At 39.4% G+C, this 12,826-nt stretch overlaps 1 protein-coding gene across 2 annotated transcripts in view; it reads left to right on the plus strand.

Moving 5' to 3' along the window:
- The window catches only part of LOC126471491 (protein Aster-B-like), a 251,147-nt gene that overhangs the window by 117,808 nt on the left and 120,513 nt on the right, over positions 1-12,826 (plus strand). For both annotated transcript variants that reach the window (XM_050099703.1, XM_050099704.1), the window contains exons 6-8: positions 1,030-1,133; positions 3,159-3,335; positions 3,923-4,078. In XM_050099703.1, the coding sequence (XP_049955660.1) occupies positions 1,030-1,133; positions 3,159-3,335; positions 3,923-4,078 (437 nt within the window). The remainder of the gene's footprint in view (positions 1-1,029; positions 1,134-3,158; positions 3,336-3,922; positions 4,079-12,826) is intronic.

Raw genomic sequence — 12,826 nt, forward strand, 5'->3', positions numbered from 1 at the left:
AATTGTCCTCTGTATCAGTGCAAGTTACAGTTTATTTTTAGAGTTTTAATCACCCCAGTTTTCTCTTTTAGTTAAACTAAGGCTCATTACTTAAGTAAAAGTACACGGATTTTAGACATTGGGCAATGATATTATCTTATGATTAGTTTTCCACAGTAGCATTGGTAGATGAAGTGTTCTTGTTACATCAACGGAAACTTGGTCAAATTTGTTTTCATAACCTTCTGAGGTGCATATTACATAGTATCTGAGTGGGGAGGGGCAAAAATGGTTTTTCACTGATGGGTTCCTAAATCAAATGCCTATTGTAGCAGTAATCAGCAACAGAAACATCTATTGTACATGTCCTGGGACCCACATGAGATATATTCAGATAAAGTGTGATTTGCTGTGATGATCACTCCTGAGAACTTGGTGGGCATCTGTAATTTGTTGCTACTAATCTATTGGGAATGTTTTATTAATATTCTGTTATGTGGAAGGAGAACTGGAGCAACAAATGTATAAAGTAGTGGGAACAAGTGTGTGCTGTATGCCTGCAGAAGAGTTCAGCTTGTGAGTGAAGAGTTGTAAAATGTTTTTGGAATTACTGGATCATTAATTTTGATAACTTTTCCATTTGTAAAAGAATTTCAGAGATGGGTTGGTTCCCACTAGATATGTAAATATTTTTTTTTCCTGCCAGTGAGATGAAATGTTTGAGAATGGAATGTTTGAGATTGTCGTATCACATAATATTTATCTCCCATGCCTTATCATGTGATATTGATAGGAGAATACACACAGATATTCGCTGCCTCACTGAGTCACAGTAATATGCAATATACCTCGTGTGTGTGTGTGTGTGTGTGTGTGTGTGTGTGTGTTTTTTATTTTTTATTTTTTTTTATCAGTTTACAAGTAGTTTCAGTGTGTGAAAACCTTAAATTATTATTATTATTATATTAGTGCAGATGAAGCCATTGTTACAAGTTACACAGTTTTTAAAGTATGACCTGCTGTTGATTTATTTCTTTTTTTAATTTTTAGATTACTCCTGTGCTTTGCAAAAGGATATAATTGTCCATGGAAGGTTATATGTTTCTCCGAATTACTTGTGCTTTTACGCAAACATCTTCAGATGGGAAACACAGGTATGTTTGCAGTAAGTGATTTAATGAACTGTGTGTTTACAGTAGAAGCTTTTGCGTGGATGTAAATATGCAGTAATGTTTATATAATCAGCAGTATAATACTTTTCCACTTACTTCTTGAAACAGGTATATCAGATCAGTTTTTGGGTCTTTTGAATATCAAAGTTTGCAAGACTTAGATGACAGGAAATCTCAGTTGTGTAAGCATGATGATATTAATGGTAGGAAAATCTATATATTTTTTCAACATGATATATACTTACTTATATTCTCTACTTCTCCAGTGTTCCTTGGTCAAAAATAATATGGAATGCTACAGTAGGTGAAATGCATTAAAGAGAGAAATGGAGAAAATGATGTGCATGGATACTGAATAGAACTTATGTAATTTATATTAATTAGTGACATATGGGGATCAGTTACTTAAATGAAGAAACCACTTGTCTAAGACATCAATAATGTATTGTGGGCGGTTATTGAATTTTCTGTGAATAACCTTTTACATTACAGTGATCAGTATACATGTTCCTCATTGACAAGATACTGCACCACTTAAAGACTGATATGAAATTATGAAATCTGACATAGTCTTTGTGGAATGTTAATTAATATTTTCTGTTGGCAATTATTTTGGAGGAACTTTGAAAAGAAGCGCGCGCGCACACACACACACACACACACACACACACACACACACACACACACCTACATAATGATCCCAGTATGAGAATTAAAATTATATTACATAGCTGTAAGAGATACAAGACAATAAAAAAAAGCTGTGGCTTGGGAGATGAAATTCAATAAGAAAGAAGTAAAAGATGGAAAGAAACAAGAAAAAGTTAGAGGGCAACAGAAAAGAAAAATGTAAGTGTATTTTTAAACTACATGTAGGCTGTGACCGTAAGATTTGTTGTAGAAGTATTCTTATGTAGATAATTAAGAAAATACTATTTGAGAAGATAAACTTAAGTGATCATGACAAGGCAGCATTATAGTAATAGTTATATGGTGGTCTTATGTTGTTTATATTGATTCCTGGTTTCTTTAAATTAGATGGAACCATGTAAGACAAATTACTTTAATGTTTTGATGAACTAATGAAATAATAGCTGCAATTGAGATACCATGTTTATGGCAGTTTTTTCTTCAAAAAAGGAAACTGCTTTTGCTTGAACACCAAAAGTAGTTACCGAATACTAAAGTAGTTACCTGTTAACTGTAATTCTATTCCCAACTTTTTTTGTGACGGTTAATACCCTCTACTTAACACCACATTTTGTTTTCTTCTGTTTGCAATCTCTTGTATTGTAACTATTTCTGCTATGTGCATGAGGTACTTTATAGACCATGTTTCATTTCTGTTTTGTACACTGCAGCCCCATTATATCTTCTGTCCATTATATTAAACGTATTGATTTGTTCCTCTCTCATTTGAACTTTTCCATTTTGGCCAGATTCCAAGAGACAGTGCTAACATATTCTTACTTTGCCTGTCTGAAGTCCACCTGCATTCCACCTCCCACCACCATACACTTACGCCATTACTCAGTAACATAACAGTCAGATCTCTTTTGTCTCCTTTGTTCTTAGTCATAAGAGTGACACTATAATTTGTTTTTATACAGTGTTGTGTGAACAGTTGTATGTAAAATCAAAAGTGGATTCTGTAATTGTCAACATGATTTTGTCATTGTGTATTGGCTTCCATCATTAGCTAAGTATGCAATATATATATTCAGTGTGTAGTTTGCAGTCTTTTTGTTCATTGTAGTGCATGGCCAGAAATGTGTTTGAAGTCTGTTTTTGAAACAAATTGCAAAGTTTTCCCATGACCTCCACAGTCACCTCTTTCAAATATGCAGCTGATTTCCTTTCTGATGTCAACAGATTTGGTGAATGTAACTACACTTGCTGTTTAAAATAATTTTTCATATGAGAAAATATTTTTATTAAGTTTTGTAATAATATTAGGAATGTAGGCTCATACTTTATTTAATTTATGATAATCCATTTGTGTTACAGCTATCCTTGAGATGGAAAGATATCACAGCTATAACCAAAGAAAAAACTGCTTTGGTTATCCCTAATGCAATACTTGTCTGTACAAAAACAGAGAAACATTTCCTAACTTCATTTGGAGCACGAGACAAGACATATCTTATGCTTTTTAGGGTGTGGCAAAATGCACTGTTAGATCAGGTATGCTGAAATTACAAACATCTTTTACAAATTTTTATTAATGTTTACATTTTATTAGTTTGACATTTATATATTCAGGGTACTGTTGCCAAGTCAGTGGTTGTGATACATGTTTTTCTGTCGCTGAATAGTAACAGATATTTCATATCACTGTTTCATTGAAAAATTGTGAGACAATGACTATGTGAAAATACAACATAGACAATGACTATGTGAAAATACAACATCTGTTAAGAAGTTGCTGATTGATATTCTTATTTGCATTAACGCATTTCATCCCAGTGTAGTGTACACGCAGCACTAAGCTTAACTTCACAAAATCCAGTGAAAACAAACTTCTATCATACAAAACTCATCAAGCATGTGGTAAAAGGCATTCAGCAGTTCTATGTTTATGTTTTATTATATTTCACAATTACTCCAACATTTTATGAAAAAAATAAATTGCTGAAAACTTAGTGTTGCATGTATGTAACACTGGGGAGAAATGGGTTAAGAATTCAGTTGTATTTAATTTTGGTTTCAGCAATTAACACATTAGTGCAAAAGTTCTTATTATGAAACATTACTGACTTATTTATGTACAGCAACTCTCAATGCAAGAGATATGGCAGTGGGTGCATACTTGCTATGGTGATGAGCTAGGACTGACAAGTGATGATGAAGATTATATAGCTCCTGTGTCAGAGGAGGAAAAGCAATCATCTGCTGCTGTGAGACTCTCAGTTGACTCATTTGCTGAAGTAAGTATCACAAAAAGTTATTGTAGTTATGATAAAAATAGAAATTTGTTTTTTTTTTTCTTATAACTATAAGTGAGAAATCTAGGTACCATGTGCAATCATTTTGTTAGCTAATGTAAACAAGTGTGTATCAAAAGCTTTGACAGTTGCAGCAGTGAAGTGGTGCTGATGGAGGTGGTTGGGTAATGGCAATAGTATTATGATGTTATGTGCAGCTAATTTTAGCAGCTGAGCTTATGATGGTGGTGATGGTGTTGGACGTTGTTGTGTTGTAGTAGCAGCGTTAATAGAAATGTGATGACAGAATCAGAAAAAAAATGAAATCTCTCTCTCTCTCTCTCTCTCTCTCTCTCTCTCTCTCTCTCTCTCTCTCTCTCTCTCTCTCTCTTGCTCTCTGTCATTGTGTTTCATTAGCATTCCCATCTTTAATACCTGTTAGGGCACTGTCTTAAAACACATGAACTGTTCTAAAAATTTTCCTTCTTTTCATGTGCACATGCCTTATAGTCTTCTCATTCATATCAAAACAACCTTCATTTCTGCACAGGGTGGAAAATGTTGGGGATCAGTGCTGTTCCTGTGTAGCAAAACAGTATATTAGTACAAATTCAGAGGTTAATGGTGGAAATAAGGCAATTGTCTTGATGTATGAGCACTACTTAATGAGTACTAGGTGAGGAAATCCCATCAAATATTAGGTGGGCAAATGATAAAGTTTCTGTTAGCCATAACTTAACAAGAGTCCAATCTCATCGTGAGTTTTATGAAGTATATTGACAAAATATAATAAGTGAAGATCTTGTGCAGTATAGTATTTATTGTTGAAAAATAGGTGAACATCTACAATAAGGATATTAGTAGTTAATCATATGTATCATTCACAGTACTGAAATAAAAACTATAAATTAACTCTGGCAGAACTTAACTCTCCTAAAATTTCGTGTACTGATCTGTATCCAGTTTAAATAGTAAACTTCGTGTCCTGTATAATTACATTCAGTGGGTAGCAGAACTTTGTTCAAAACATTGCAGTAAATATCCACAGAAAAAGTGTGCACTTATTATTGTAGGAACATATCAACAGTGAGAACCTTAGAGCTCATACTAGAGAACTTGTGTGTCCCTTCTTCCTTCGTGGCTACACATAGGTATGTCTACAATCAGCATAGGATCGTTGCCAGCTCCCCCTGTGGTCAAATAATTGGAGGTCTCCATCTGTTAAAAAGAATGAATGTGTTATTGGATCATTTTCTGCAGTTGAGCTGTCATTCTGTTCTTTTGTCATTGAAGAGATCCCTTGGTATAAAACTGATGTCATTCTCATCTCTAGTGTTCCCTGTTATGACATTATGTGCTGTAGACCAGTCTTCAAAGAAAAGCATTTAAAATAGCTTCTCAGGGGAGTAGAACCAGTGTTACTTACAGAAAAACTAAATTTACAGCCTACAAAAACACAAGGTCCATCAATCACAGCATTGGTGCCAACACCTTTCACTTCAACATTATTCTTAGCATTAATATCCTCAGTCTTCAATTCAACATTGTCAGTAGCATGACACACTGTACCGCGTGACATGATGATGATGATGATGATGATGATGATGATGAACTGCTGCTTACAATGTGCTGTAGCCGTTAGCATTGCTGGCTGGCGTGCTGTGGGTTGCCAGTTCAACCAACACAAATTATTTGTTATTTAGTATTTATCATTTACAGAAAGTTCTCACAATGTTTGCATATTCTGAAATATTCAGTATTTGTATAAATAGCAGCATGCTCCTTCCAGACGTTCAGCTGTCTTCTATCTGTACAGTGCTGTTTGTGATCTCAGTTCTGTGTGTTTTACTTCACTGACAACCCTGCTTTCGAATTTGGACTTGACTATGGTTATGACGTGACACTGTTTGGCAGAGGTGCCAGGTACTTCAAAACATCGACATCATTGTGGCTCCAATTGGCAACATGCAAGTCATTGTCAACATCTACAGGAACTGGATTATGACCAGTACATCATTCCCAAGGTCCATATATTCAGAAAATCTGTAGATCTAAAACAGCAATGAGTCAGCTGTGCATATCACATTTGATGAAAGGAGTCTCAAAAAGACATGCACCAAGCTATTCTGGTAAGGAATGTCACAATAACAGAGGAATTCATCAGGTGGTGTCAACACATTGAGGAAATGCAACAGAAAAGAGTTTAATGAAAAAAGCATAAGGGATGATCAAAAAGTTTGTCTGAATGCGTTGCTGCAGTGTATGTGCAACATAGCATGACCCCGAAGTGGATATATGAGCATCAGCATGTAGGCAAGGGGTTAGTGTGGCATTTCTGTCTTTCTGTTGTGCCTCCGGTAAATGTGAAATGTTTACACTGGTATGTTGTTCCCAAGTGCATCAAAACAGGACCAACATGTCGTTATTCTTTTCTTTGCTGCCGAAGGACAAACACTGGGGTAACACCAATTAGAGATGAAGAATATGCATAGGGTTGCATGTCTGTCGAAAACCACTGTTGGAGAATGGTGCACCAAGCTCTAGCCATTTCCTGTAGAGGTGATGCTCACTCTATTTTTTTTATTAACGAGGCCCATTGCTGTACAATGCAGGAGAAATTACAGCATACTATTAAGGTGATAGTTCAGAAAAACTGCAACAAGGGGTGCTGCTGCTTCACGATAACACACACCCCCAATCGCAAATGTCGTAACGCAGAAGTTACTGTAAGTTATGCCAGCCCAAGTGGGAGACACTTGAGCTCTTGCCCTATAGTTCTGATCCCCACAGGGGGCCCACAGCTCTGTTGTGAGTAACTGTGTGGTGCGCAAGAGGCCCTGAGCTGCTGTAGCCTGTCTTCTCTCGGGGCTGCATTCTGTTCCCTACATCCGCTCCTCCACGTTCTCTCTCTCTCTCTCTCTCTCTCTCTCTCTCTTTTTATTATGATCTGACTATTCCCTGGTTCTGTTGTTCCTTTATGGTCTCCTGTTTCCACTATCCCTCTTTCTCAGTTTTTTTTTTGTTTCCCCTTGGGCTCTCTTTCTAAGTGCTGTTTCTGTAATTTGAACCACTTGGGAAGAACTCCCTCCCTAGCGTCTCCGGTGTGGGTTCCCCCACCCCACTAGGTCACCAGCAGCCAATCATCCGTGTGGTGGGGCTGTTATGTACCCATGTGACTGAGCCCCCTGACAACACAAGGATCACACTGCTGGTACCTTCCACACAAGTGCTAAAAGAAATTCATAAAATTTCGGTTACATGACAAATCAGTCAAATCTAAAGGCTGTAAATTCAACTAAATACCTAGGAGTTACAATTATGAACAACTTAAATTGGAATGAACACACAAAAAATGTTGTGGGGAAGGCAAACCAAAGACTGCATTTTATTGGCAGGACACTTAGAAAATGTAACACATCTACTTAGGAGACTGTCTACACTATACTTGTCTGTCCTCTTTTAGAATACAGCTGTGCGGTGTGGGATCCTTACCAGATAGGACTGACATAGTACATCGAAAAAGTTCAAAGAGGGCAGCACGTTTTATATCATTGTGAAATATGGGAGAAAGTGTCACTGAAATGATAAAGAATTTGGCCTGGATATCATTTAAAAAAAGCGTTTTTTGTTGTGACGGAATCTTCTCACGAAATTCCAATCACCAACTTTCTCTTCCGAATGCGAAAATATTTTGTTGACATCGACCTACATAGAGAGAAATGATCACCACGATAAAATAGGGGAAATCTGAACTCGTACGGAAAGATACAGGTGTTTGTTCTCTCCGCACACTATATGAGATTGGAATAATAGAGAATTGTGAAGGTGGTTTGATGAACCCCCTGCCAGGCACTTAAATGTGATTTGCAGAGTATCCATGTAGATGTAGATGTACCTGAGCTGTCACCATTTCGTGTATGCTTAAGAGTGGTTGCTAGTCGTTTTGGGGCATCGGATCTCCTGGCAGTGACTGCCGTACCAGGTGGCCCTTGAGCTCGATGGCGCCCAAGGGCCGAGGCCCTGGTTGGAGAGAGTGGTACTAGGGCGGACACCCTGCGCATGAAGTGTGCTATGCTCAATACTTCTGGCCTAACTTCTGTGGCCCTCTCTTCAGACAAGAACGGTTCTCTCTCTGCTCTTTCTTTTGCTTCCCCAACCTTCCCCTCCCTCCCTCCCCAGTGGAGGGGGGCCAGGCCCATCGTCGAACATCATTTTTTGACATAGTCTCCTTGCGTTTCAATGCACTTGGTCCATTGTTGTACAAGCATCCTGATGCCCTCAGAAAAGAAGGTTCTCGGTTGAGCTGTGAGCCAGGAATGCACCGCTTCTTTCACTACTTTGTCTGAGGCAAATTGATGGCCCATTAATGCCTGTTTGAGTGGCCCAAACAGGTGATAGTCAGAAGGGGCAAGATGGGGACTGTATGGAGGATGATCCGGTACTTCAAATTTGAGTTTCTGGAGAGTTTCAGCAGCGTGGGCAGCAGTATGTGGACAGGCATTGTCGTGCAACAACACACCACCTTTTGGCAGCAATCCTCAGTGTCTGCTTCGAAATGCAGGCTTCTGCAGTAAGCATCTCACTGTAATGTACACTGTTTATTGTTTTGCCCCCTTTTCCCATAATGTTCCAGTACTAGACCTTGTGCGTCCCAAAAAAACCATAAGCATCAGTTTTCCTGTGGACAGTTGGGTCTTGAACTTTTTCTTGCACTGCGAATTTGGATGTTTCCATTCCGTGCTCTGCCGTTTACTCTCCAGTTCGTAATGATGGATCCATGTTTTGTCACCAGTAATGATCCTGTCTAAGAAGTTGTCCCCTTCATTACCATAGTGATCCAAATGTTTCTTGCAGATGTCCAAGCGCATTTGTTTATGCAACTGTGTGAGTTGTTTTGGGACCCATCTTGCACAAACTTTATGAAACCCAAGTCTCTTGTGGATAATTTTGCAGGCAGAACCGTGACTAATTTGCAGGTGATGTGCCACTTCGTCAGTAGTTAATTGTCTGTCTAACAGAATCATTTCATGTAAATGCTCAATGGTTTCTTCATTTGTGGTGGTAAACGGTCGTCCACTCCTTTATCGTGCGTAACACTTGTACAACCATTTTGGTATTTTTCAATCCGTACATAGATACTCCGTTGTGGCAAAACTCTGTTCCCATACTGTACCGGAAGACTTTGATGAATTTCGGCCCCTGATATGCCTACCAGAATAAACTGAAATATAACTAAATTGTGGATAATAATTGACTTACCCTCATAGATAGGCTGATAGCACATCAAAAATTCTACTACTATAAGAAACAGACTATAAGAAACCTACCTGTATGTTGCCTGCAGTGGCAAAATAATGCACATGTAGAGGCGACCAGAATGTAGTTACTGTGAACATTTTTAGATCTGGGTGTACCACCAGCTCCATTGAACTATTGGAAATATTGAGGGATTTATAATACACTTTGCGGATTATTACTTATTGAGTCATGATTGTATGAAAATAGCACTTCCACATTTGCAGATGCCACTATGTCCATGCTGTCTCTTAAGCTAATAGTCATAATTAGGTAGTGCCAAAGTGTGAACATGTCAGGGAGTCAACCAGTCCTAGCTATGTTCAGGTTTGTTGAATACTCTTTTCCTGTTACTTGGTTTGTTCCAGCAGGACAGAAGGGGAGACTTTCAGTGCTACCAAACTGCTCCTTTTTTTAAGAAGATTTGGTGAAGTTGACACAGTAAGATGCGATCTGGTTCCCTATTGAAATATAACCCAGGACATTATTTTCCACAGAGACAACCTCCTTCAGTTTGATGAGGAACTCAGTCTGGAACAGTGTGGTATTCTTTTCATCATATAAGTCTGTAGAGGTTTTATGCCACTTGTGTTGAAACCAGTGCTTTCATCGTGACTTTTGAGGGTCATACCCTTCTGGAAAAAGTCAAAGTTATGGTTTACCGTTGTGATACAGAGTACTATTTCCCACTTGGCTTGTTTTGTTTCTGATGTTTCTGTTTTGGTCACATGCCTTTGTGATGTGAGGCATATCCTGTTTGCAGCAACTGCAGCCGCCCTCTCCATGTGGGGAGTCTTTGCACCCCACTGCCCAAGTGTGTATACTGTTCCAGTCCAAATTCTCCTCACTCTCTGGATTGACTGATCTATAATAAGGAATGGAAGATTCAAGAATTCAAAACTCTCAACCATCTACCCTACTCTGAAGCCCGACAGAAATTCGACCATCTCCACCTGGTATCTTTAAAGTCTACCTTTGCTTCTGTTATGCCCTTCCCCCCTCCTCTTTCTTTCTTACTTCCTTCCTGTCTCCCTTTCCCTTCATCCTCCCTGGCGGTTTCCATTCACGGAACTGTTCCTCCTCCTTGGCTGGAGAAGAAACCCTCTTCTCTGGCACCCACCATGTTTTACTCCCTTTCGGAACCCCCTTTTCTGGCATTTCCAGGACAAGAAGCCTGTTACATTGAATCAGATGCAGGATCCACAGTCTGTGGGCCTCAAGGCTGCTCATTCTCTTTTAGATCCTGGTATTGCTGTGACTTGCTCTCTTGCCGACCTCACTTCAGCTCCCGCTTGAAAGAGAACAACAAGGACCCGCCGACATCCGAGGATGTGTCGCCCCCCTCCATCAATCAGGATCTGATCTTACATTCATATATGTCACTCGGTCCTTACTGGTGATGGACACTCACTCAGCACAATGACTGATTCTGCCCCTTTTGACGTCCATCCTGACTCTTGTATTACTCTCCTCCAATGGAACCATAATGGTTAGTATTGTCACCTTCTGGAATTGTAGGGTCTTCTTACTCTCTATTCTGTTGCTTGTGTTGTATTGCAGGAATCTCATTTCATTGATACACATGCCCGACTCTTCCTGGTTTCCAAGCCTTCTGCCAGAACTGGGTCAACCTTTTGCATGCCTCCAGTGGTGTCTGTACATTGGTCCACACGGACATAGTCAGTTCGTGGGTTCCTCTTCATACTGCACTGGAAGTAGTGGCCATTCGGATCCATTTAGCTTCTATGGTGATGATATGAAATCTTTATCTTCCCCCTGACCGGCCTGCTATGCTTCCTGCTCTTCTTTCTTCTTACCCTCCTTCGACAGCTCCCTCCATCTTTGTCAACTAAAGTGGACATGCTGGTCATACCGCAATGCTCTTCAATGCCTCAGCAGCACCAGCTGGGGCTCAAACAACCCATTCTGATATTTATTTTTTTATTTACATGTCAAGTTCTGTAGGACCAAATTGAGGAGCAAATCTCCAAGGTCATGGAACATGTAAGTACATGAAATTACAACATAAAAGTAATAATAAATAAAAATAAATGTTTATTAACCTGAAAAAAGTCAGTCTATAATTTTAAGTAAACGCAATCAACAGTGCAACAAGAATCAGCAGATTCCTCGACTTGCGCCATAGGGTGGTGGGGTTTCGGGCTCTGCTGGATAGGTCAGGAGTCCACTACACGCAACAAGCGGCTACACGGGTAGCAGGGGTTGTGTGGCGTGGGCTGGGCGGTTTTTTAGGTTAGATGGCCTTGGGCAAGTACAGAAAGGGCAACAGCCTCAACGGGTGCAGGGCAAAGTCAGGACATGCGGGGACCAAGCAGCAATCGGTATTGTAATTGTAAACTGTCGAAGCTGCGTTGGTAAAGTACCGGAACTTCAAGCGCTGATAGAAAGCACCAAAGCCGAAATCATTATAGGTACAGAAAGTTGGTTGAAGCCAGAGATAAATTCTGCCAAAATTTTTACAAAGGTACAGACGGTGTTTAGAAAGGATAGATTGCATGCAACCGGTGGTGGAGTGTTCGTCGCTGTTAGTAGTAGTTTATCCTGTAGTGAAATAGAAGTGGATAGTTCCTGTGAATTATTATGGATGGAGGTTACACTCAACAACCGAGCTAGGTTAATAATTGGCTCCTTTTACCGACCTCCCGACTCAGCAGCATTAGTGGCAGAACAACTGAGAGAAAATTTGGAATACATTTCACATAAATTTTCTCAGCATGTTATAGTCTTAGGTGGAGATTTCAATTTACCAGATATAGACTGGGACACTCAGATGTTTAGGACGGGTGGTAGGGACAGAGCATCGAGTGCACTATCCGAAAATTACCTCGAGCAATTAAACAGAGAACCAACTCGTGGACATAACATCTTGGACCTACTGATAACAAACAGACCTGAACTTTTTGACTCTGTAAGTGCAGAACAGGGAATCAGTGATCATAAGGCCGTTGCAGCATCCCTGAATATGGAAGTTAATAGGAATATAAAAAAAGGGAGGAAGGTTTATCTGTTTAGCAAGAGTAATAGAAGGCAGATTTCAGACTACCTAACAGATCAAAATGAAAATTTCTGTTCCGACACTGACAATGTTGAGTGTTTATGGAAAAAGTTCAAGGCAATCGAAAAATGCGATTTAGACAGGTACGTGCCGAGTAAAACTGTGAGGTACGGGAAAAACCCACCGTGGTACAATAACGAAGTTAGGAAATTACTGCGAAAGCAAAGAGAGCTTCACTCTAAGTTTAAACGCAGCCAAAACCTCTCAGACAAACAGAAGCTAAACGATGTCAAAGTTAGCGTAAGGAGGACTATGTGTGAAGCGTTCAGTGAATTCGAAAGTAAAATTCTATGTACCGACTTGATAGAAAATCCTAGGAAGTTCTGGTCTTACGTTAAATCAGTAAGTGGCTCGAAACAGCATATCCAGACACTCCGGGA

The sequence above is a fragment of the Schistocerca serialis genome, chromosome 3 (assembly GCF_023864345.2).
Source record: "Schistocerca serialis cubense isolate TAMUIC-IGC-003099 chromosome 3, iqSchSeri2.2, whole genome shotgun sequence".
NCBI classification, from domain to species: Eukaryota; Metazoa; Arthropoda; class Insecta; order Orthoptera; family Acrididae; genus Schistocerca; species Schistocerca serialis.